Source organism: Carex rostrata, chromosome 35 (genome assembly GCF_964058835.1).
Source record: "Carex rostrata chromosome 35, lpCarRost1.2, whole genome shotgun sequence".
In the NCBI taxonomy this organism is placed as follows: domain Eukaryota; kingdom Viridiplantae; phylum Streptophyta; class Magnoliopsida; order Poales; family Cyperaceae; genus Carex; species Carex rostrata.
The window spans coordinates 2,794,587-2,818,356 of record NC_135952.1 but is presented as its reverse complement, the minus strand read 5'-3'; the positions used below and the strand labels follow the sequence as shown (position 1 = coordinate 2,818,356).

Here is a 23,770-nt window from a genome sequence, read left to right as displayed (position 1 = left end):
TGTTGAAAAATATAATAGTAAACCCTAAACCCAAAACCCTAATCGATCAACATACTGTGATTGTGTTGCAAATAGGTGCACCTGATAGCAGCTCAAAACTAATGGAACTACTAAGTTAGATTGCACGATGGTTGCAACTTAATCAATTTGCTCTAGCTACTTCTAATTACAAATGAAATGCGACAGATTGCTCAGTCTCAAAAAAAAAAAATTGAACAAATTGCAACCTAAGAGACGAACTAAGATCGATCAAAACAGCCCAAGTTGTCAATTCAGAAGTGGTTTCAAAGACATGTACAATTCTATGCTGATAAAATCGCATCACAGATTATACGAAGTACGCATGCTAGGAGAAGAATAATAGAGAAGTTGAATCAAGAGAGAGACCTGGATGCTAGAAGCAGATGTCGATGAAACGACGCGTCAGGTCCCCACCTCTGTCGCCGAAACCGGAGCGTGAGAGAAACCGTCAGTGGCGCCAAACGGATGGAGAGCGCGAGAGAGACGAAAAGAGAGATGGTGCGAGAGACGGTGTCGGAGAGGGGTGGTGCAGCTCAAGAGGAAGCGATTAGGGCTTTTTTTTCTTTTTTTCTTTGGAAGAAGGGATCGGGGAGGGACTGAGGGAGACGGGGAAAAAAGTAATTTGGTGAAGAGACGGAATGGTTTGGTGAAGAGACGGAGCGGAAGTAAATTTTTTTAGCGATCATATGCGGCCAGAATTTTGTTTAGCGGGGTGAAGAGATGGAGCGCCAGAATTTTTTTTTAGGTTTTTAGGGATCATATGTGGCGCGAACAGTGGGGTCTTAAGTGTTGAAGAGCAAAATTTAGAAAATTCTGCTGTGTGTGATCTGAAAATTGAATGGCTGATATTAACTCCGAAAATTCAACTTTTAATCACAACTCTTGCAGGATCTAGACATTAAGCTCCTTAATAAGGTGGAAGAGATTTTACAAATAATAGATCCGAACAGTTGTTTTTAACCTGGCACGAATCTCAAACAATCCTTTACGGTACCTGAGAGATACGAATCCAATAAGTCTATTTTTCCCTATCGCGTGGTTATGGAAATAGCCATCAACTATATATGGCATTCTCATCGCGAGGGAATCGCAAATCAAACGCGGAAATAAGAAAGAGAATCACGCTCCGATAGAAGGAACTTCTCCAAAACCCTAGGAACTACTCGACTTCTCCTCCTCCACCTCCACCTCCGATTCTTAATCAATGGCAGCTTCACTTGTCATAAGAGCGCTCCAACGACGAGAGGTCTCTTCCAAAATCGGATCGGTATCCTCTCTGTCTCTGTCTCTGTACTTACCCACTTGAAAAATGTTCTCTTTTGAAAATCAGATTTCTTTGTTTCTATAAAGTTCATCTATTCGATCAGAGTAGTATGATTCATTTACGCTAGGTTTTAACGTACGGTGACCTTGGCATCCAAGTCATGTTTTGAAACGGGGAAAATGCAATCAAAAAATATATTAAGATTTAGCTTTCACTTCTGATTGATTATTAGATTTCAGATACCTTTACCTGGATCGTTTTTCTAACCACTGAATAGGAAGTTAAATGAAAGAAAAAAAAAACTCTAAAGTGGATTATTGTTCGGTGTTTTGTCAGTGACACTAGTAAAAGTAAAACCATCTACTCTTTGGGGTGGTGGGGTTTTTGTCCAAACGGCTCTAGACAAAGTTTCATCCATAGCCAGACCTAAACCGTCCGATCTGCATCAAAATCAAAATTAGTACATGTATTTAGATTCAAAGAGTAATTTAAATTTATTAAGTTTAAAATATGTTTGCACGAATCTCAATGCAAATCGAACGTTTAAACTTTGACTTTGGATGAGATTTTGTCCAAAGTCTTTCAGACAAAACCCAATCCCCTACTCTTGCAGTTAGTGCTGTAGTTCTTGGTCAGGTTGAAAGTCTCTTGTTTAATCAAAACTAATCTTACACAATATTTCTGTGTAGTTTACTGGGAACATCAAATCCATTTGGTGCAGCTCTAATCTGAGTTCTAACTGGGTTAACTTGGCCCGACCTTTCAGGTACAATTTCCTTCCGGTAACCTCTAGTTTCTATAATCACTCCAATAGTCCAATCTATGATTGCTAATTATTATACTTGTATTGTGCTTTTACTTTTGTTTATGCCTTTTGATATTCAGTACAAAACATGCTGATAATGAAATCATTGGAATTGACTTGGGCACAACAAACTCCTCTGTGGCTGTAATGAAGGGAAAGGTTCGCAACTATCCATTTTTTTTATTTTCTTCAATTGTAGAAATAAGATTTGCTACATGTTACTTGGATGCTAATATCCCAATGTTGTCTCTGTAGACCCCGAAAGTGATAAAATATTCAGAAGGTTCTAGAACAACACCATCAGTAGTAGCCATCTATCAGAAAGGCGAACTCCTCGTGGGGACCGCAGCAAAGCGCCAGGCTGTTACCAACCTAACCAACACATTCTTTGGCACAAAGCGTCTGATTGGGCGCAGATTTGATGACCCACAAACCCAGAAATTGATGAAAATGGTACCATACAAGATTGTGAGAGCCCCAAATGGGGATGCCTGGGTTGAAGCCAACGGTCAGCAATACTCACCCAGCCAAATTGGTGCATTTGTTCTTACTAAAATGAAGGAGACAGCTGAGGCTTATCTTGGCAAATCGATCACTAAGGCAGTTGTCACAGTCCCCGCATATTTTAACGATGCACAGAGACAAGCAACTAAGGATGCGGGTCGAATTGCCGGGTTGGATGTGCAGAGGATCATTAACGAGCCAACAGCAGCAGCTCTCTCATATGGGATGAAGAACAAGGATGGGTTGATTGCTGTTTTTGACCTTGGAGGTGGCACCTTTGATGTCTCTATTTTGGAGATACGTAATGGTGTATTTGAGGTGAGCATCTTGTCTCTTATCTCTTGTTTGCATGTCTCATGGTGAACCAGATTTAATTCTTCTTTTCTGCTGATTTTCAGCAGGAGTACAAATCACTGAATTTTTTTAATTTTTTTTCTTGAAATGCTATACCTGAATAGTATAGGGATGATCAAATTTATTATGTGATTCCACTCATTTTTAATCCAAAAGGGCTAATCTTCCTTGTATGAATAAAGTGTACTCTCTAGGCTCTAGATAGATACTTGTTTGTTCTTGTTTCTTATTCACCTTGAATCTTGCTAATGATAGCTTTGATTGATTTTTAAGGTAAAAGCAACGAACGGTGACAATTTCTTGGGCGGAGAAGATTTTGATAATGCCCTTCTGGATTTCCTGGTTAGCGAGTTCAAGAGAACTGAGAGTATAGACCTCTCCAAGGACATGTTGGCGCTTCAGCGGCTTAGAGAGGCTGCAGAGAAGGCCAAGATTGAGCTCTCCTCAACCTCTCAAACCGACATCAACCTTCCTTTCATTACAGCTGATGCTTCAGGTGCAAAGCACTTGAACATCACTTTGACTAGGTCAAAGTTCGAGGCATTAGTAAACCACCTGATAGAGAGAACGAAAAACCCGTGTAAGAGCTGCTTGAAGGATGCCGGCGTTTCAACTAAGGATGTAGATGAGGTGCTTTTGGTTGGTGGTATGACAAGAGTACCCAAAGTACAGGAGGTGGTGTCTGAAATATTTGGAAAGTCACCATGCAAAGGCGTGAATCCTGACGAGGCGGTTGCAATGGGGGCCGCACTTCAGGGAAGTATTCTCAGAGGAGATGTCAAAGAGCTTCTGCGTTTGGATGTCACTCCTTTCTCGCTTAGTTTTGAAACCGTTGCTGGTATCATCCGTAGTTTCAATATTAACTTGGTATTTAGTATCTCTTATAGATAAATAGTCGAGTGGTTTGACCTCCAACCAATACTCAAAAAAACACCGGATCTATTGTGTATATCTCACTATTACAGGCTGTTTATTTCATGTTCCCTTTTGAAAGCAGTATTGCAAGGTATTAACTGTTGGTTCTCTAGGTTCTAATGTTTAAAGTTAATATACATTTCATATTACATTTTGCTTTTTTCCATATATTGCTTGCATTATTGCTATACAAGTTGAGAAAAAAATAATAGTTAAACACCAGGTGGAAAATGATCAATAAAACTTGAAAGATTATATTTGACTTCCTAGTTGGAATAAGAGATATTCTGAAAAAATGGACACTTTAGAGATGTTAGAGCATCTACATTCCTAAAACTCAAAAGAATTTATAAATAACTGTTAACTATTTTTTAGAAATTATGGTATTTAAAGTTTCTAATTCTCGCATCCCTGAAACTCATTTTAAAGTTTCTATTAAGCGACGTCACTAACAAATTAAAAAGGAGAAACAATTTGAGTCAATCATTTGGCCAACATAGAGTTTATAAACAGTTTCTTAATAAGAAATTTTCTTACATAGTTTCTAAATAAGAAACTCTCCCACATCTCTGAAACTGGATTAGAAACTGTCACGTCAGATTAGAAACTCTAATAGTTTCAGGGATGTAGATGCTCTAAGGATGAACACTAAACCAGCACTTTTCAGAGACGGGAACTATACATTTTACTTCTTGTGGCTCCTCTGCCTTAAGAAATTATCTGAATTTTGAATGCCGCAATTTTATAGTTGTTCTAACCAAACTTTTTTACCTATTACCTATCCCACATTTTAAGGAGAATAATACTAAATATTTGAGAACTATTATGTTTAAATTTTCACATGCATGATGCATGTGTTCACCAATACTGACTTAGTGATAGATGTATTTAGAGCAACAACATAGTGGTTACAAACATGAACGAAGTTTTAGGTGTTCAGAAGTTCACCTTGAACACATGATATCTCGTACCTAAAATATTGCTTTAGATATAATGTCATGAAATTTTCAGAATACAAGACAATAGCATATTTCTTAAAAATAATCTTATTATACTCGATATTTATTATTATAATAATATAATTTTTCTATTAAAAATTACGGCACAGACATAAAAGTTTCAGAAATATGGCCCAGGCTACAATAAGATCATATAAATAAAGGCCTGATAAAGTCACTATTGGCCCGGCCTACAAAGTACCTTTAATGGGCTGATACAAGCTGACATTCAGGCCCAATATCTAGATTATTCTACGCAATTCCACTTAACGAGCTCAAAAGCTTTTGCGCCGTCTCGCGAGAAGGGACGTGTACCATTTCTTCCCGCAAGAGTTGCGAAGTGTCCAGTGATAAACACGAGTTCTCAAAAACCCTAGGAACCTACTGATCCATCGCCAGCCAAAACCCTAGTCGACTTCTCCTCCTCCACCACCTCCACCTTCGGTTTTAAATCAATGGCGGCTTCGCTTGTCATGAGAGCGCTCCGACGACGAGAGCTCTCTTCCAACATCGGATCGGTATCCTCTCTCTCTCTCTCTCTCTCTGTCTCAGTACTTACCTACTTGTAAATGTTGTTTTATGCGACCTTTTCGCTTTTGAAAATCAGATTTCTTCATTTATTCGATCAGAGCAGTGCGATTCATTTAGGCTGGGCTTTAACGTATGGTGACCTTGGCATCGAAGTCATGTTTTGAAAGAGGGGAATGCAATTAAAAAATATATTAGGATTTAGCTTTCACTTCTGATTGATTATTAGATTTCAGACACCTTTTCCTGAATCTGTTTTGTAAGCACTGAATAGGAAGTTAGATGAAAAAAGAACTGGTAAGCTGGATCATTGTTCGGTCTTTTGCCAGTGACACTAGTAAAGCCACCTACTTGTAGTTAGTGCTTTAGTTCCTTGGTCAGATAGAAAGTATCTTGTTTAATCGAAACTAATCTTATACAACATTTATGTGTAGTTTACTGGGAACATCAAATCCACATGGTGCAGCTCTAATTTGGGTTCCAGCTGGGTTAACTTGGCCCGACCTTTCAGGTACAACTTCCTTCCAATAACCTCATAGTTCCTATAATTACTCCAATAGTCCAATTTACGAATTACGATTGCTTATTTGTATTGTGTTTTTACTTCTGTTTAAATCTTTTGATATTCAGTACAAAACCTGCTGGTAATGAAGTCATTGGAATTGACTTGGGCACAACAAACTCCTGTGTGGCTGTAATGGAGGGAAAGGTTCGCAACTATCCATTTTATTTTTTATTTTCATCAATTGTAGAAATATGATTCACTACATGTTACTCGGATGCTAATAACCCAACGTTGTCTCTGCAGACCCCGAAAGTGATAGAAAATTCTGAAGGTTCTAGAACAACACCATCAGTAGTAGCCCTTAATCAGAAAGGCGAACTCCTTGTGGGGACCCCTGCAAAGCGCCAGGCTGTTACCAACCCAACCAACACATTCTTTGGGACAAAGCGTCTGATTGGGCGCAGATTTGATGACCCGCAAACCCAGAAAGAGATGAAAATGGTACCATACAAGATTGTAAGAGCCCCAAATGGGGACGCCTGGGTTGAGGCTAATGGACAGCAATACTCACCCAGCCAAATCGGTGCATTTGTTCTTACTAAAATGAAGGAGACAGCTGAGGCTTATCTCGGCAAATCGATCACTAAGGCAGTTGTCACAGTCCCGGCATATTTTAATGATGCACAGAGGCAAGCAACCAAGGATGCAGGTCGAATTGCCGGATTGGATGTGCAGAGGATCATTAACGAGCCAACCGCAGCAGCTCTCTCATATGGGATGAACAACAAGGAGGGGTTGATTGCTGTTTTTGACCTTGGAGGTGGCACCTTTGATGTCTCTATTTTGGAGATATCCAATGGTGTATTTGAGGTGAGCATCCTGTCTCTTATCTCTTGTTTGTACATGTCTCATGGTGTGTGTTAATTGTAATAGTATATGAAGCTAATATACATTATTTGAATTGTGGAATTATATCTTGAACCAGATTTAATTAATCTTTTCTGCTGCAGCAGGAGCACATATCACTGAACCTTTTTTTTTCTTCTTGAAATGCTATACCTGAAAAGTATAGGGGTTAACAAATTTATTATGTGATTCCACTTATTTTTAATCCAAAAAGACTAATCTTCCTTGTATGAACAAAGTGTACTCTCTAGGCTCTAGATAGATACTTGTTTGCCCTTTCTGGCAATTTAGACCCTGATGTCCTAGAGCATATTCTTAGTCCAGGTTTTGGAGGTGCCTTTTGTTCTTGTTCCTTATTCACCCTAAATCTTGCTAATTATTGTTTTGATTGATTTTTAAGGTAAAAGCAACGAATGGTGACACTTTCTTGGGCGGAGAAGATTTTGATAATGCCCTTTTGGATTTCCTGGTTAGCGAGTTCAAGAGAACTGATAGTATAGACCTCTCCAAGGACAGGTTGGCGCTTCAGCGGCTTAGAGAGGCTGCAGAGAAGGCCAAGATCGAGCTCTCCTCCACCTCTCAAACCGACATCAACCTTCCCTTCATTACAGCTGATGCTTCAGGTGCAAAGCACTTGAACATCACTTTGACTAGGTCAAAGTTCGAAACATTGGTAAACCACCTGATAGAGAGAACGAAAAACCCATGTAAGAGCTGCTTGAAGGATGCCAACGTCTCAACTAAGGATGTCGATGAGGTGCTTTTGGTTGGTGGTATGACGAGAGTACCCAAAGTACAGGAGGTGGTGTCTGAAATATTTGGAAAGTCACCATGCAAAGGCGTGAATCCTGACGAGGCGGTTGCAATGGGGGCCGCACTTCAGGGAGGTATTCTCAGAGGAGATGTTAAAGAGCTTCTGCTTTTGGATGTCACTCCTCTCTCCCTTGGTATTGAGACCCTTGGTGGTATCTTCACTAGGCTCATTAATCGCAACACCACTATTCCTACAAAGAAGAGCCAGGTTTGTTCATTATCTATTTGCTTTGAAATCCTTGTATGATGCATTTTTTTCCTTTCATTTTTATATTTTTTGTTTCTGTAGTTTACTTACCTTTGGTTCCTTGCGCAATATGAATTTGCTTTGTGAACTTGAAACTTTGCTTGCTTCAACTTGCATGATTGAGTAAATCATTTCAATTTACTAATGAAATGTGCTTTGTGAACTTCAAACTATGAATGTGCTCTGTGAATTTCAAACCTTTGTATCCACTTATTTACTAATGAAATGCATCTTTAGAGAGATTGATCATTTGGCACTAGGAAGTCGATGTACACTTTTTATGAGTAAATAAAATAGTAAATGGATATATACATTTCCTGGCTCTTTGCAATCCAAAAAAAGTAAATCATTTGCCTTTTCCCAGATAATTTTGCTGTCCCAGTACAAGTTTTCATGACCTTAAATGTTGTCAAGTCGGTTGCGTATTGCCACTAATGTTGAACAAACTCCAAGGACATAATTGAGAAGAATTTTATGCATTTTTTAAGAAGGCCTTTTGTTATCCTTTTTCTTTGTTTCAGTATATATAGATCATATCAATATGACTCTGATATTGAAATAATGAAATACCATAATAAAATCCAAATATGTTATACCATAATAAAATAATGAGTGGTGTATCCTTATGCCTGTTAAATGTTTTGTACAAATTGTCATGTTTCTGTTTGTAAGCCTAAAGGTTAATTTGTTTGTATACATATTTTCACTTGCTTTGTTTATCCTCAATAATCCAAATATAATAATATCATGGTATGCTTTCTCCTACAGACCTTCTCCACTGCAGCGGACAACCAGACCCAAGTGGGAATCAAAGTGCTCCAAGGTGAGCGTGAGATGGCCTCTGACAACAAGCTTCTCGGCGAGTTTGATCTGGTTGGCATCCCCCCTGCACCGCGCGGCCTACCCCAGATTGAGGTAACCTTTGACATTGATGCGAACGGCATTGTCACCGTCTCTGCCAAAGACAAGGCCACCAACAAGGAGCAACAGATTACCATTCGCTCCTCTGGTGGCCTCTCTGAACAAGAGATCGACAAAATGGTTAAAGAAGCTGAGATGCATGCTATCAAAGATCAGGAGAGAAAGAATCTTATTGACATCAGGAACTCAGCCGATACCACCATTTATAGCATTGAGAAGAGTTTGGCAGAGTACAGAGACAAGATCCCTGCTGAGGTAGCATCAGAGATTGAGGCTGCTGTGTCAGATTTGAGGCAGGAGATGGCTGGAGATAATGCCGATAGCATCAAAGCGAAGATAGATGTGGCCAACAAGGCAGTTTCCAAGATTGGACAGCATATGTCAGGTGGTGGGTCCAGTGGTGGGGACCAAGGGGGTAGTAGTGGCAGTGCAGGAGATCAAGGGGGTAGTAGTGGCAGTGCAGGAGATCAGGCACCTGAGGCAGAATATGAGGAGGTTAAGAAGTGAGTGCGATGATGAGCTAGTTAGTCTGGTTGATTAGCATGGTTTAAAAGAACTATGGTTACCTCTTTTTTGAATAATATACGAATGTATTTTTGTGTAGCTTTTGAGGTTATAATTTTTGTGGATGTTGCATTGACTCTTGTTTTGATTTCTGAGCAGCAGGATAACTGATAACACCTTTCTTTGTTTGTTTTCCCTTTTGAAAGGAAGTTTTGAAAATGCATGTGATGTGATATAAATAACCTTCTTTCGCATGTATTGGGAGTTTATGGTTTAATTGAAGAAAGGTGTTCTGTGAACTTATTTGATATGACATGGAGCATGAAGATGAATTTGCATTTTTGATAAAGAGGTTTGTTAATTCATCGTGGCACTTTGTTGTACGTACATTACTACAAAGATTGATTGGAGCAACGAAATAATGATCGTTGTCGGATACAGATTTGTTTGTTTGCTTTATTATTAAATCACGTGTCAGATAGACAGATACCTACCTAGCTACCTCACAAAGAGTGATAAATTCGGAATACAATGTTTTTATAGTAAAAAAAGAAATCTGCACAACGCATGCACCATGGCGTTTGCTTGGTCTGTCATCGGTGACGAATCCAGCACTCAACATGGATCCTTTGTGCCAAATATATTATAGAAGTCTCATACGGGTGCCTAAAAAACATAATAGAGATTTGCTTGCTGATAAAAGTTTTAGATGATTTAGGTGGGGTTTTTTTTTTTTTTCTTATAAAAAACAGAGAGATTTGCTGATAAAAGTTTAAAGTGGGTTTTGTTTTTTGTTTTTTCTTTTCTTTTTTCTTTTTAATTGGGGATTGGGAATCCACGTCACTCATTCATTAATATTCATAAGATAAGAAATCTTTATTCAGATTTCGAAAATGCTGACCTCACACATGAAAAAAATATTTGTCTTAAATTAATGGTGATTGGAGTAAGGTTTGTAGAAGCGATTGGTATGGTTTTTGGAGGAATTTGAAAAGGTAATAAAAACATTTTGATCTAAAAATACCACACAAAAAATACAAGACGAGTTTGAAGGCAAACAAATCAAGAATATGTAAAAAAACGGATTCAAATAGATAGGAATGGAGCACACAATACAAACAATTCTCAAATTGATCTCTCATAATTATTTTAATCATAACTTTACAATTACAATTCCAATAAACGTGATTTCAAATGCTTTACAAAATAGACGATGAAAAGCTACAACTTTCATTGATTGATAGTTTGAATAATTAATTACAATTGATACTAACTTTGGTACCTTTTTTTGTTTTAGGGATTGTCATGTGGATCAATAACATTTGGTGTTTGAATAGATGCGCACGTGACAATAATGTTGGAAGATGATGGTGACTTTGAAGAAGATAATATTTTTTTGTACTTTATTTATTTACTGATAATTAATTCTAGGAAGATAATTTGATAAAGAGTGACAAATTCATTAATTTTTTTCTTGTCAAATATTTTGTATTTTTCTTATAACGGAGCAAAGGTGAAGTGCCATTTTTTAGAGATTTGGGTAGATTCGATTAACTTAAATCTCACAAATTAATGCCTACATTTTTGTGATATATTATTCTAGATTACAATATCTTGTTTATTCTATAAAATCCTCTAATATTCCATGAAGATTTCATTCAACCTTCCTCAAGATTCAATCCATGAAGACCTTAATTAGAGCTTAAGTTGTAACATATATTTTTTATCTCTTGCTTGATATATTTAAATGCAAACTTCAATATTGTAGTGCTTAAATCTTTCAATATCTATAAATGCAGTTCAACATTTTAACCTCTCTTTTCCATCCCCAGCCTTTTTCCATTATGCAAATGAATTTGATTCTTTTCCAAGCCAATCTCTGTCTGATTGCTCAGTTCAGTAAGTTCAACATCCCCACCCCAAAGAAAAAGCCATTTAAATTGCTCTTTGATAGTTAATTATTATTTTTCTGTTCTGTGTGTAAAAGGATTAGGCAGGTTAGTCTTCAATTGCATATATTTTGTATGGAAACTAAACCAAAAGCAATCAAACTCAAACAGATAAAAGTGGAGATTACATTTCTGTCAAAATACATAACTTAACACACCTTTTGATAAGATTTTTCATTTGTTATCCACCAATATCTTAAATTAATACTTTGGATAGATGTGTATAAGAATTACAATTACTAAAAAAAATTTGCCTCTAGAAACTAGGATATCAAAAAATATCTTTGTTCTAAATATCATTAAAAATTTATAGAATTACTTTAAGAAGACTAGTTTTACTTTTACATGACTCAACTGTAAATAATGTACATGCTTTTTGGTGGACTCAATTTTAGATTTGTGTTTTCCTGTCATCCAAATGAAATGACAAGAATAAATATTTTAGATATCACAACTTAATATTAAGTATAAATGTTTTTAAGTGATACAAGAATAATTTATCATTTAATTATTAATACAATGACCCTATTCTATCAAGTGGCTAGCTATAATATTCCATCTAATCGTATGTCAAAATCTCATTTTTCATTTTTTACTCTTTTTTTTTTAGGATGTCAAAATCCCCTCCTCCTTTTTTTTTTTTCTTTTTTTTTGATGTCATAATCGAATCCGTATCACCCAGGTACCTGAGGTGCAAGTGGTGAATCAGGACCGTTCATTTAACTTGACACGAATCTCAAAACAGACCCCTACAATCTCAACAGCTACCGAATTGAGCTCGACCTAGATGGAATTAATCGGGGCTGTCCATTTTAATTAAGTGCACCTCCGGTACCGGGGGGACACAGACTCGTCGTAATCTCCAGTAAGCTAGGCTGGAGCATTCATGTCAGAATTACCTAGCAGCAGGTAAATTAAAGCTGAAAGCATCTTCCTTGCTCAATTGTTCTCACTTCTCACTTCTTAGCAATTAAAGTTTGGATAAGAATTAAGATTCTTTGTTGCCTTTTCAATGGATCCCTGGGAGTTGCTCCTTGACATCTCCTAAGTGTGCCATATATAGTGACAATGTAGTTCGGATTCGGTTCGACGGAGTCAAAATTTCGTGATTCGGTACCACAAGGAAGCAAAAAAAAAAATTGTATTTTTTCACAAATAATTCGTGATTTGAGTTTTATTTGCAAATAAAATGTAGAGGAGGGTTCAAATGCCTCCATTTTTTGTGCCTCCATCATGCCTCCATTTTTTAAAACTTTAATAACTCAAGATTTAAAACTTAAAAGTCAAAATAAAACCGTTAGATATGATCTATGTTATTTTCTCTATGTGCTCATAAAAAATTATCACATTTCAATTTTGATTTTATGTGAATCAATAAGTTCAAAAATCAACGTCTAGAAATCATCTAAATTAGTGCATTTTTTACAAGCTCTTGATGACAATCAAAATAAAATTAAAATGTCATAATTTTTTACATGTTCATAGATAAAATTATGTAGATCATATCCAACGGTTTTATTTTCACTTTTAAGTTTTAAATTTTGAATTATTAAAATTTTAAAAAATGGAGGCATGGTGGAGGCACAAAAAATGGAGGCATTTGAACCCTTCTCTAAAATGTATTATACATTTTTTTTGTATTTTATTCAATGCTCGGTTCGGAAACGTCAAAAAAAAAAATGCGAATAATGTTACTATGGTGCAATCAACAATAAGTTGTTCCTAAATAATACTTTTGTTATTATATTTATTTTACTGGCAATAAAAGTATAAAATAAAAGAAAGAAAATTATACTTCCCTTGTTGGCATGCAGTTGGGCGTGCTGTACACACATAGGTGGACTACTATGAAAGTAAATTAAGTCTGTTTTATTTCATTCTCATATTTTGCTATATGAAAGTTCAAATAATTGATCTAAACTGTTCAACATGATTTCCATATTAAAATTTGTTTGGAGACCAAAATTTACATTTTTTTTTTGATAAACTCCTTTACATTTTTTTTTAGAATTTTTACAAATAAGTATTTTTTCAATGGGCATGATGTTTTACTTTTCAAAGCAACGTAGCGCGTGCGCGTGCACACATTTGGACTTTTTCTTTTGTTTTTCCAATCTTATGATCAAGGGCGGACCCACATGGTCCCAGGGGGGCAACTGCCTCCATGGATTTTGAATTTTAGTAGAGATCGGAACGTTCCGATCAACTTTTTGTAAAGTGAAAATATTCTGTCAAGTGGCTAACTATGATATATATATTTAATTTCATATGTCCAAATCTCTTCTTCTTTTTTATTTCTTTTTGAGGATGTCATAATCTCCCCCCAAGGCCGGAGCATTCGTGTCTGAATTACCTAGCAGTAAGGAAAGTTGTTCCCTGCTATCACTTCTCTCAGTAATTAAAGTTTGGATGAGAACTAAGATTTTTTGTTGCATTTTCAATGGATACCACCTAATGTGCCATGCATCAACAATCGTAGTGACAACTTAATGATTCAAAAAAAGTTTGACTGGATCAATAATTTGTGATTCGAAAATAATTCCGAATTATACATTAAGAGCATAAAAAAATTGAAAAATTTGGGAAACCGAATAATACGCAGATTGATTCGCCAACAGCTCAAATCTGAATTATTCACGAATCTTGTTACTATGATCAACAAGTTGTTCCTAAATAATACTTTTGACAAAGGATAAAATAAAAGAAAGAAAATTGTACTTCCAATTTTGGTAGTGTGCATAATGTGTATTGGTACATATTATGAATTAATATTTTTATTTTTAAAGTCAAAACTGTTGATCTTAACCGTTCAATATGATGTTCACATAAATGTACTTGCAAACTAAATTTTATGATGTTCAACATGAATTTTTTTACTATTTTTTAGATTGGTAGAAAATGAGTACTTTTGAATGGTCTAAAAAGATTAAAAGATACTAAAAGAATTATAAAAAATTGTATAATTTAATCGACAAGCATTTTTCATATGAAGATTATGTTGAATAGTTCATATTAATTGTTTGAATTTTAAAAATAAAGATATTAATCCAAAATAAAATTAATATACGCTATGCATAGTACCGTAGCCTCACTCTTAATGCATATATATAATCTTATGACAGTACAAATTGTTGTTTACAGAAGAGCCTGTTTGGGACAAAAAAAAAATTGTAAATCTTTACCCAATTGAATATATCATTAGGGTAAATTCATAGTATTATAAAATTAAGTAGATTAATCTGAAGATGTTTTCTCAACAGAAAAGCAAATGTACGTAAGATGTAACTGGTTCTGGTTCTGGAATTAAATATGAGCATTATATTCTGAGAAATAGAGATAAGTTTGAGATACTTGTCAGGTACAGGTCAGCTCTTATCATGATTCGTTTGGGCTGTCCTACCATCATCAACTGGTAATCATCTCCACGACTCGTCTCGTCTACTTTCAAAATTCTTACCGTACCGGTCAGTTATTTTCGGTACTAATTCGATCTTAACCGACAGTACGTGAAGACCTTTCAATAATTAGGGATCGATGCAAACGGATGGGATATTAATTATCGGTCTTAATCTTAATCTACATCCTTATTATAATATCTATGTCATACATACATATATATATATAGAGTTAGGCTGGGGTGCTATGGATAGCATAGTGGCCTCTATGCTACGGCTCAATATTCGAGTTTTCAAAATCCAAACGGTCGATCGGAACCGTTCATCTTGTTCTCCATATTAATATGTGTTTGGAGACCAAATTTTACATTTTTTGAAAATTTTTTACTATTTGTTTAGCTATGTAGAAAATCACTTGATCTAAAAAATTCTGCACCATTCAGATATTTGATTTTCTACCTATCTAAAAAAATAGTAAAAAATTTCGAAAAAATGTAAAATTTGGTCTCCAAACACATATTAATATGGAGAACAAAATGAACGGTTCGGATCAACTATTTGAATTTTGAAAACTCAAATATTGAGCCGTAGCACCGTAGTCCTCTATACTATCCATAGCACCCAAGCCTTACTCTATCTCTCTCTATATATATATATATATAGTTTTAAATTTTAATTATTTGTATTCAAATAATATATATATCATATAGTTTAATATATATTATAAAAACAAATTATATTATTTACTGTTATAATTAGATAAATATTATGAACTTTGATATATTTTTTAATATTTTTGATATATTATTCTTAATTAATAATAGTATTGAAAAACAACTATCTAATTTGTATTTGTTTAATATCTTATCCATATCCATAACTATCTAATATCGGATCTGTTTGCACTCCTACTTACACGTGTACATGAGATAAATGTGCCATTAATTGGTTTATTATTTAATTTGCTCATGTAATGTAGACATGTAGTGCATTTAATTTTCAAAACATTAAATTATTACCTATAAAATGTAAAGTGCATTTCATTTTCACGGCCAGGATTTTGGGGTCTTTTTGGGCCGAAGTCACTTTCAATTTCATCTTTGAGTTCACAACACAATTAAAATATAGTATAAACTATGGAGATACCATTTTGCTATATTTAGTCGGATAAATATTTTTTCACTATCATAGTTGTTATTTTCACCATTAACAATCACTTGTGCACCTTTATGTGTTGTCAGGTTCACACTATAGGTGGTAGGAAAAAAAAATAATATCAGACTCAAGATTCTAAATAGCGCACTATAGCGTTTTAAACTATAAAAATTATGGCACTATCAACATGATAGTGTGTTATAGCAGCGCTATATAGGCATAGCGCTGTTTTTTTAGTTGTTTCGCTATGATGTGATAAACACTATTTCAGACTAAAGGTGGCAAAAAAAATTTTAGTATGAAAATCAGGATGAAATCAGAGGTGGTAGAATCCAAAAAAAAAAAAAAAAAAAAATCAGAGGTGGTCAAAATTTAAAAATACAAAAGAGTCAATTTAACAACCATGAAGTATATTTTCTGAATTAAAGTTGGGATTATGATTAGGGAAAGACAAACACAAATGACACGTAAGTAGATAAGCTACTGATGAAAAGTTTGTCAAGGTAGGCGGCTTGTGCTTCTTTTTTGTAAACCTCCCAAATTTTTGTAAACCTCCCAAATTACAGGGTAAAGATTTTAACAGACTAGTATTGGCTTCATACAGCGCACAAGCTATATATTCAAAACAGCACTGTATATGTTCGTGCGCTGCATGAAGCTAAAACAGCTCTGTTAAAATTTTTACCCAAATTGGGGTAGAAAAAGTCGTTTCTAAATTTTCTCTTGTGAACAGTTATTTGAAAAGCTTAGGCAGGCACTATTTGAGAGGAAAAAAAAGGTAATGTAAAAGTCCCAATATATATCTCGTTCTAACAGTCTACTAATTGAATTTGGATTTGGATTTGAATTTGGATTTTGAAAATTATAAATCCTGGAACACGGCTGTATCTCCAGCCACATACAGCAAACATCTCCTCACCCATCCCATAAAATAGACTGTATACATTTTACCTTTTCATTTCATGTGCTACCAGCCTACCATCTCCAAAAATACATATTAACTTTCCTAAATAGTTAAAAATGTTTAAACCCTCAATGCACCTAATCAATGACATCCACAAGCGCCACTTCTCCAGTTTTGAGATAATGGACATATCCATTCCTTATCTACTTCTGGTGGTTCTGCTTTAGATAAATTTAACCCACATTTCGTTCATAATTAACAAAACAGGTGTAAATTGTTAGGATAATTTGACGAATTTTTCGTTTAAATTAACAAAATTAAGTTAATAACTAGAAAAATATTTCTTAGCACGAGAAAGAAGCTTAAAATGATTTAACTTTAATTTAGAAATGGACATCTCCATTTCCTAAAAAATCGGAGAAAATAAAAACCCAAGCTAAAACCTCTTTCTATAAATAAGCCCTCTACGCTATCCCAGCTTCCCCACCGCTAATTGCAACCCGTCAAATTCAATTCACCCCAAATCAAATTCCTATTGAAATTTTGAAACCAAACAAATTAAGCATCAAATGGGAGAAGTGGTCAATTTTGCCAACTTTTCCATATCCAACAACAAGAAACAACTCCCAAAGGTTGCTGATGACGGAGAAGACAACCATACCCCAATGCCAGTATCTCTCACAACTAAGCGTTTCCGAGAAGTGGACCCCGCGGCAGCACTCGCAAGCGCTCGACATGAATTCGGCGAACATGGTGGCGTCAACATGTCGATTGAGGCCTCGGCAACATTCACCGTGATGGAGGCGGAAACCATGCGCCGCCTCTTTGCGGGCGAGTTGGGGCCGGATAGGGATTACTTTATATATAGCAGGCACTTCAATCCAACGGTGCTAAATTTGGGAAGACAGATGGCAGCTCTAGAAGGCACCGAGGCCGCTTACTGTACCGCATCTGGTATGTCGGCCATCACAACCGTTCTTCTTCAACTCGTCGGTGCAGGAGGCCATGTTGTGGCTTCACAGTGCCTGTACGGTGGGACCCATGCCTTGTTGTCAAGGTAATTAGTTTTACAATTTTGTAAAAAATATATATATATATATATGTATCTATAATGAGAAAATAATTAACATTATATTATATTAGGTTTCTTGTTCGTGCTTGTGGCATGAAGACAACTTTTGTAAATATTAACAACATAGAGGAGGTGAGGTCAGCGATAAAAGCGGGAGAGACGAAGATTTTGTACGTGGAGTCAATGGCGAACCCGACATTGGAAGTGGCCGACATACCGGCACTGGCGGCTGTGGCGAGGGAGAAAGGGGTGAAACTGGTAGTTGACAACACGTTCACACCCATGGTGATATCTCCGGCCAGGCTCGGGGCCGACGTGGTTGTGCATAGCGTGTCCAAATTCATAAGCGGCGGTGCTGACGTTATCGCCGGTAAGCCATAATTAAGCTCACTGTTTAATTGCTTTAATTAATTTTAGTAACGGTTGTTATCATAACACGCTACCAACGTGTCATATATATATATATATAACTCATAACGCTCTTTTATAAATTTCAATAGATAAATCTTGTAAAAAGTTTGTCTATTATATTTGCATAATATATATAGAATAGTTATAGATTCGATGTTATACTATATATATTGTTGAAAAATATATAAAAATAATTTTATTATAACCCATAATTATTAGTTCATATTTTCTACTAGTCCTAATTTGATCGAATGGCCGAAATAGTTTTATCTCATAAAATGTACAGTCAGGAGAACAACCCTTTAATTTTTTTCTTTTATAATGATTTTTGTAGAATAAAACAAAATCGTCTAGTTTTGTTTAGAGACTTCTCTATCTCTCTCTCAATTCAGTCTTCAGTGTGGCCACAAGGGTGGCAGTATCCAATATGGCCACCTGTTTCTCTATTCATAGCCGTACATTTCTTAGTCAGTACTTATTTTATTATTATTATTTTTTTGAAAAAAAAAAACCATTAGGCAAGTCAGTATTCACTATTCACACACGGGTGTCGGGTGTCGGGTGGAATCTCTTGTATCTCCTAGAATCCAGGGAATCGCACATGCTTTTAATTTGAAACCAAGATTCACACACGCACTTAATTACCGCTTACTGCAGTAAATAAAACATTAATTCTTTAGTTTAATTGAACTCTAATAATTTTGTGTCTCTATCTTTTAGCAACCTAAAATATATATATATATATATATATGGATTGTTCGATAATCTAAATATGTATTGTCCAAGTGGCAAGTGGTTAGTTGGAAATTGATTAAAGAGACGCAACGGTTACAAAGTAAAGGACACGTGTACTTAGAATAGGACAAGTGATCCACAAGTTAAAAACTGAAAAGGAGAGGTTACTGTAACTGGTTAGGGTTGTTGGAAGAAAAAATCCAAATCTCTCGTGACCTGATCAGCTGATCTGATCCTGCCAGGCTAACATGCGCCATGCATGTGCACTCTTCTGTCGTCTATACCTTTTTCTCATTAAGCCCATAAACTCCTGTTTGCTTAGTAGGCCCCTTTGGGCTCGCTCTGGTTCACTTATGTAAAAATGGTGCTTTTTAATTCACTTACCACATAAAAGCTATGCAGTAAGACTGTAAGAGACAAATCTGGTACTGGTAGGTTAAAATTTTCATGTTGTATAAACAAAGGGGAGTAGTAGCTAGCGCCTAGCTAGCATTTTTTCTGGACCCATTATTTTTATCTAGATGTTGTGTAGGGAACCAATTGCCAAGCAAGTACTGAAGCACTTGTCTTTTCAAGATTAGAAGTTGTTTTGATGATGTAATTTTTGGGGACCATTGAAACAATATAATAAAAGAGATTCTCTGAGCAACATTTTCATCCTTGCTTTACATAAAAGATTCTTTTCACCATTGGTAAAAAAAATTATGGACCACAATTTTTGCTTAACATATACATTCCTCTAAAGTAATGCTTTATTAACAACAGGAGCGATATGCGGAACGGCGAACCTAGTGAACTCAATGATGGACCTACAAGATGGTGCTCTAATGTTGACGGGTCCCACGATGAATGCAAAGGTGGCATTTGAGATCTCCGAACGGCTTCCCCATCTTGCCTTGCGCATGAAGGAGCACTCGACCCGTGCCATGGCCTATGCGACCCGCATGAAGCGCCTCGGCCTCAATGTCATCTACCCTGGCCTACCTGACCACCCCCATCACACCCTCCTTTCTTCCATCGGCAATCCTGAGTACGGTTATGGTGGCATGCTTTGCCTCAACATGGGCACTGAAGAGCGTGCGAACAAACTCATGCAACATTTACAAAATGTGACTCAGTTCGGACTAATGGCGGTTAGTCTGGGTTATTATGAGACGCTTATGTCTTGCTCGGGAAGTAGCACAAGCAGTGAGATGGCACCGGAGGAACGTGCCAAGGCCGGGATTTCGCCAGGGCTCATAAGGATGTCGGTTGGATATAGCGGTACAATTGAGCAGAGGTGGGCCCAGTTTGAGCGGGCCCTTGCGCTCACGCAGCAGCAATTGAAGAACCTGAATGCTGAGGGATTTTAGGAGCATTGTGTATAGTTGTTGCCAATGCTGTGGTTAATTTCCTTTGCTGTTAATTTCCTGTTCAGTTTCTCTTGTATTTGGAAAATGTGTTGTGATTATGTAGTGTATGTTTGATGAAGCTGCATTAAGCATGCACCAAATAATAATTTAGGTTAAATCCTATATATCAACTTGATCTTCATTTCCTGACAATTTAAAGGTATATTGGATCAAATAATAATTTAGGTCCTAAATTTTTCATTAATACTTTACATTAGAAGAACTAGGCCTGCTAATGAGCAGATTTCAGCACACACTGCACGGAAATTAAATAAATCTGCTGTGACAGTTAGTAAACTTTGGCCTACACCTGGTAATTAAATGAGATAAATTTAAAGCAAAAAAAAAAAAAGAATTTTGTCACTATAAGATGTGCTAAATATAAAGATAATATAACAAATCCTATCTTATGTGATCATATAAGTTATCCTTTTATCTATTGCTTTTTCAAACCTCTATACATGAGAATCACATTATACAATGATAGAGTGCATTAATTAGAGGAAATTTTATAAAATACCTTTCTTTTGAAAACCATTAAACAAAATATCCTTCTTTTGAAATTATTAACAAAATCCTCTTGTGGCCCCAATTTCTTTCATAACGTATTCTTAACGTGGCATGATGAAACTCATAGCAATGTAACTAATTTCCTTCACTAAAGATGCGTTTGATATAAAGATAAGAAAGGAAAATAAGATAATAAATCCTATCTTATTCTTATGTGATGATGAAACTTTTCATTTTATCTATTGCCGTTATTAAAGTTAACCTTGAAATCTGGTAAAACTGTAAAGTGAAATAAAGTTGAAGAAAAATAAGTCACTGTAAGGAAGGAAGATAGGCGGATAAAATTTATCCTAAACAAGGATGATATATAGTTATCATTTTGATTCTTCTTTCAAAATATAACATTTTTATCTATATTTTTTTTGAAAAAAAAGAAAGTTCCCTTTAGAAGAAATCAAATAAAGCAATTATGGTGACACTCTGACTTCTGAAAAGCTAACATGAATCTACCTCCAACATAGCTAGCTACATGCCTACATCCAATATAAAAATAAAGCTTTTCTAACAAAAAGCGAATTAAGTTTTTCTTATAAAAAAAGATCGAATAAAGCTATTCTAAAAAAAAATAAATGGAGATAGAATATTAGAATAAAACACTAATGGGGCATTCTGCCTCGAGAGAAAACAGGCACAAGTTGTATGGATAAATAAATGTATCCCTTGTTTAAGTTTAATTAAAATTAAGAAAATATAAAAGGACTATTAATATATGACAACATAATAAAAAAAAAAATTCAAGTTCTTGTACAATAAAAAAGGTTTAAAAAAAATCAAATTCTTACACATTATTTTAGAATTAACTTAAATTGAACGAGTTGATAATATCCTTATTTTATGATTCAAAATTATATTTAAATCTAATTTTTGAAAATGGACGTATCCATTCCTTCAGAAATCCGATCAAATTAAAACTGAAAAAGAGAACCTCTTTGCACTCTTAAAATGCAGTTCCAAGTCATATTTTTCATAAACAGAAGCTCTAAAAGCACATCCTCTGTTTTCCCCGCCGCTATTTGCAATTCCTACAATTCATCACAAAATTCCTACTTAAACAAAACCCAAATAATCTCAGATCTCTCTCAATCCATGGCGGAACTCATCAATTTTTCCAACATTTCCCTATCTAATGCCAAGAAAAATTCTTTAGAGGTAGCTGATGAAGGAGAAGACAACAAAAGAGCAGAGGTAGCTAACAAAGTGGACCCCGCGGCAGCACTTGCTAGCGCTCGGCATGAATTCGGCAAGCATGGTGGTGTCAACATGTCGATCGAGGCCTCGGTAACCTTCACTGTTATGGAGGCAGACACCATGCGCCGCCTTTGTTCCGGTGAGTTGGGGCCCGATGAAGACTACTATATCTACAGCAGGCAATTTAATCCAACAGTGAGTAATCTCGGACAACAGATTGCATCTCTTGAAGGAACCGAGGCCGCTTACTGTACCGCATCTGGCATGTCGGCCATCACAGCTGTTCTGCTTCAGCTTGTCGGTGCAGGAGGCCATGTTGTGGCCTCACAGTGCCTGTACGGCGGGACCCATGCCTTGTTGTCAAGGTTTGTGTGTTTAGAATTTTGCAAAAATAATAACTAAACTTATATGAAATAAAAAAAAATGTTATACATATTGCTGTTAGGTTCCTTGTTCATGCTTGTGGCATCAAGACGACTTTTGTGAATATAAACAACATAGACGAGGTGAGATCGGCGATAAAAGCTGGAGAGACGAAGGTTTTGTACGTGGAGTCGATGTCGAACCCGACACTGGTTGTGGCAGACATACCGGCACTGGCTGCTGTGGCAAGGGAAAACGGGGTGAAGTTGATAATTGATAACACATTCACACCTATGATTGTGTCTCCAGCGAGGCTCGGGGCTGATGTGGTTGTGCTCAGCCTGTCTAAATTCATCTGTGGGAGTGCTGACGTTATTGCCGGTAAGCTAGAAATTCGCTTTGCATAAATTGTTTGAATTAATTGCATCCATATAGACTGCTTTAAATATATAACAACCCCATAACCTCATCTCAACTCCAAATACTTGCTGGTAACATAATAAATTTACTCCTGTAACGATAGGAGCCATATGCGGGCCCGCGAGCCTTGTCAAGTCAATGGCAAACCACCAAGACGGGGCTCTGATGCTGACAGGTCCCACAATGAATGCAAAGGTGGCATTTGAGATATCCGAGCGGCTCCCCCACCTCGCCCTGCGCATAAAGGAGCACTCAGCCCGTGCCTTGGCCTATGCAACCCGCATGAAGCGCCTTGGCCTCAAGGTCATCTACCCGGGCCTGCCCGACCACCCCCATCACTCCCTCCTTTCCTCCATTGGGAATCCTGAGTACGGTTATGGCGGCATGCTCTGCCTTGACATGGGCACTGAGGAGTGCGCAACCAAACTCATGCATAATTTACAAAATGTGACCCAGTTCGGACTCATGGCTGTTATCATACGCTTATGTCTTGCTCGGGGAGTAGCACAAGCAGTGAGATGGCACCAGAGGAGCGTGCCAAGGCCGGCATTTTGCCGGGGCTGATAAGGATATCGGTGGGGTATAGTGGAACCCTTGAGCAGAGGTGGGCACAGTTTGAGCAGGCCCTTGCGCTCACGCAGCAGTAGCCCAAGAATATCAATGGTCAGGATTAATAAGAGTAAATGTCCGTGCTTTCGTTTACTGCTAATTTCTCCTTTGCTTTATGTGCTTTGTTTGGAAAATTGTTGGGATTATGTTGCAGATGTTTGATGAAGGATTTAACATGCACCCAAGTAATAAATTAGCTTATTTCCTAAAAGAACTGTTTGAATCCAAATGCTATCAACCTCCAGGGATTTGCTGTGCACAGTTTTTGGTATCTTTTGTACGGCTAATACTGGTAACCCATACCCCCATTATATACCAGCATT

The 23,770-nt window shown here is 36.5% G+C and overlaps 3 protein-coding genes and 1 pseudogene across 5 annotated transcripts; all 4 read left to right on the top strand.

Annotated features, from left to right (window-relative positions):
* The first annotated feature begins 1,165 nt into the window (after window positions 1-1,165).
* On the top strand, window positions 1,166-3,888 carry LOC144549519 (heat shock 70 kDa protein, mitochondrial-like). Its single transcript, XM_078298283.1, has 5 exons — window positions 1,166-1,288; window positions 1,975-2,051; window positions 2,171-2,249; window positions 2,346-2,912; window positions 3,222-3,888. Exons 1-5 carry the CDS (start codon window positions 1,226-1,228, stop codon window positions 3,837-3,839), a joined length of 1,404 nt encoding a protein of 467 aa, XP_078154409.1. The 5' UTR covers window positions 1,166-1,225; the 3' UTR covers window positions 3,840-3,888.
* Window positions 3,889-5,119: 1,231 nt separating this feature from the next.
* On the top strand, window positions 5,120-9,524 carry LOC144549517 (heat shock 70 kDa protein, mitochondrial). Of its 2 annotated transcripts, XM_078298281.1 has the most exons (7): window positions 5,121-5,379; window positions 5,824-5,900; window positions 6,020-6,098; window positions 6,198-6,764; window positions 7,201-7,821; window positions 8,629-9,173; window positions 9,204-9,524. In XM_078298281.1, exons 1-7 carry the CDS (start codon window positions 5,317-5,319, stop codon window positions 9,286-9,288), a joined length of 2,037 nt encoding a protein of 678 aa, XP_078154407.1. In that variant the 5' UTR covers window positions 5,121-5,316; the 3' UTR covers window positions 9,289-9,524. The 2 variants fall into 2 exon arrangements, with proteins under 2 accessions (XP_078154406.1, XP_078154407.1); XM_078298280.1 differs by having other exon boundaries at window positions 5,120-5,379; window positions 8,629-9,524.
* Window positions 9,525-17,202: 7,678 nt separating this feature from the next.
* On the top strand, window positions 17,203-20,420 carry LOC144549518 (methionine gamma-lyase-like). The gene is made up of 3 exons (XM_078298282.1): window positions 17,203-17,745; window positions 17,832-18,130; window positions 19,672-20,420. The coding sequence occupies exons 1-3, from the start codon at window positions 17,258-17,260 to the stop codon at window positions 20,256-20,258; spliced, it is 1,374 nt and encodes a 457-aa protein (XP_078154408.1). The 5' UTR covers window positions 17,203-17,257; the 3' UTR covers window positions 20,259-20,420.
* A 1,292-nt stretch (window positions 20,421-21,712) lies between these two features.
* Window positions 21,713-23,706, top strand: LOC144549451 (methionine gamma-lyase-like; annotated as a pseudogene). Its single transcript, XR_013509685.1, has 3 exons — window positions 21,713-22,420; window positions 22,501-22,799; window positions 22,942-23,706. The product of XR_013509685.1 is annotated as a methionine gamma-lyase-like (transcript).
* The last annotated feature ends 64 nt before the right edge of the window (window positions 23,707-23,770 follow it).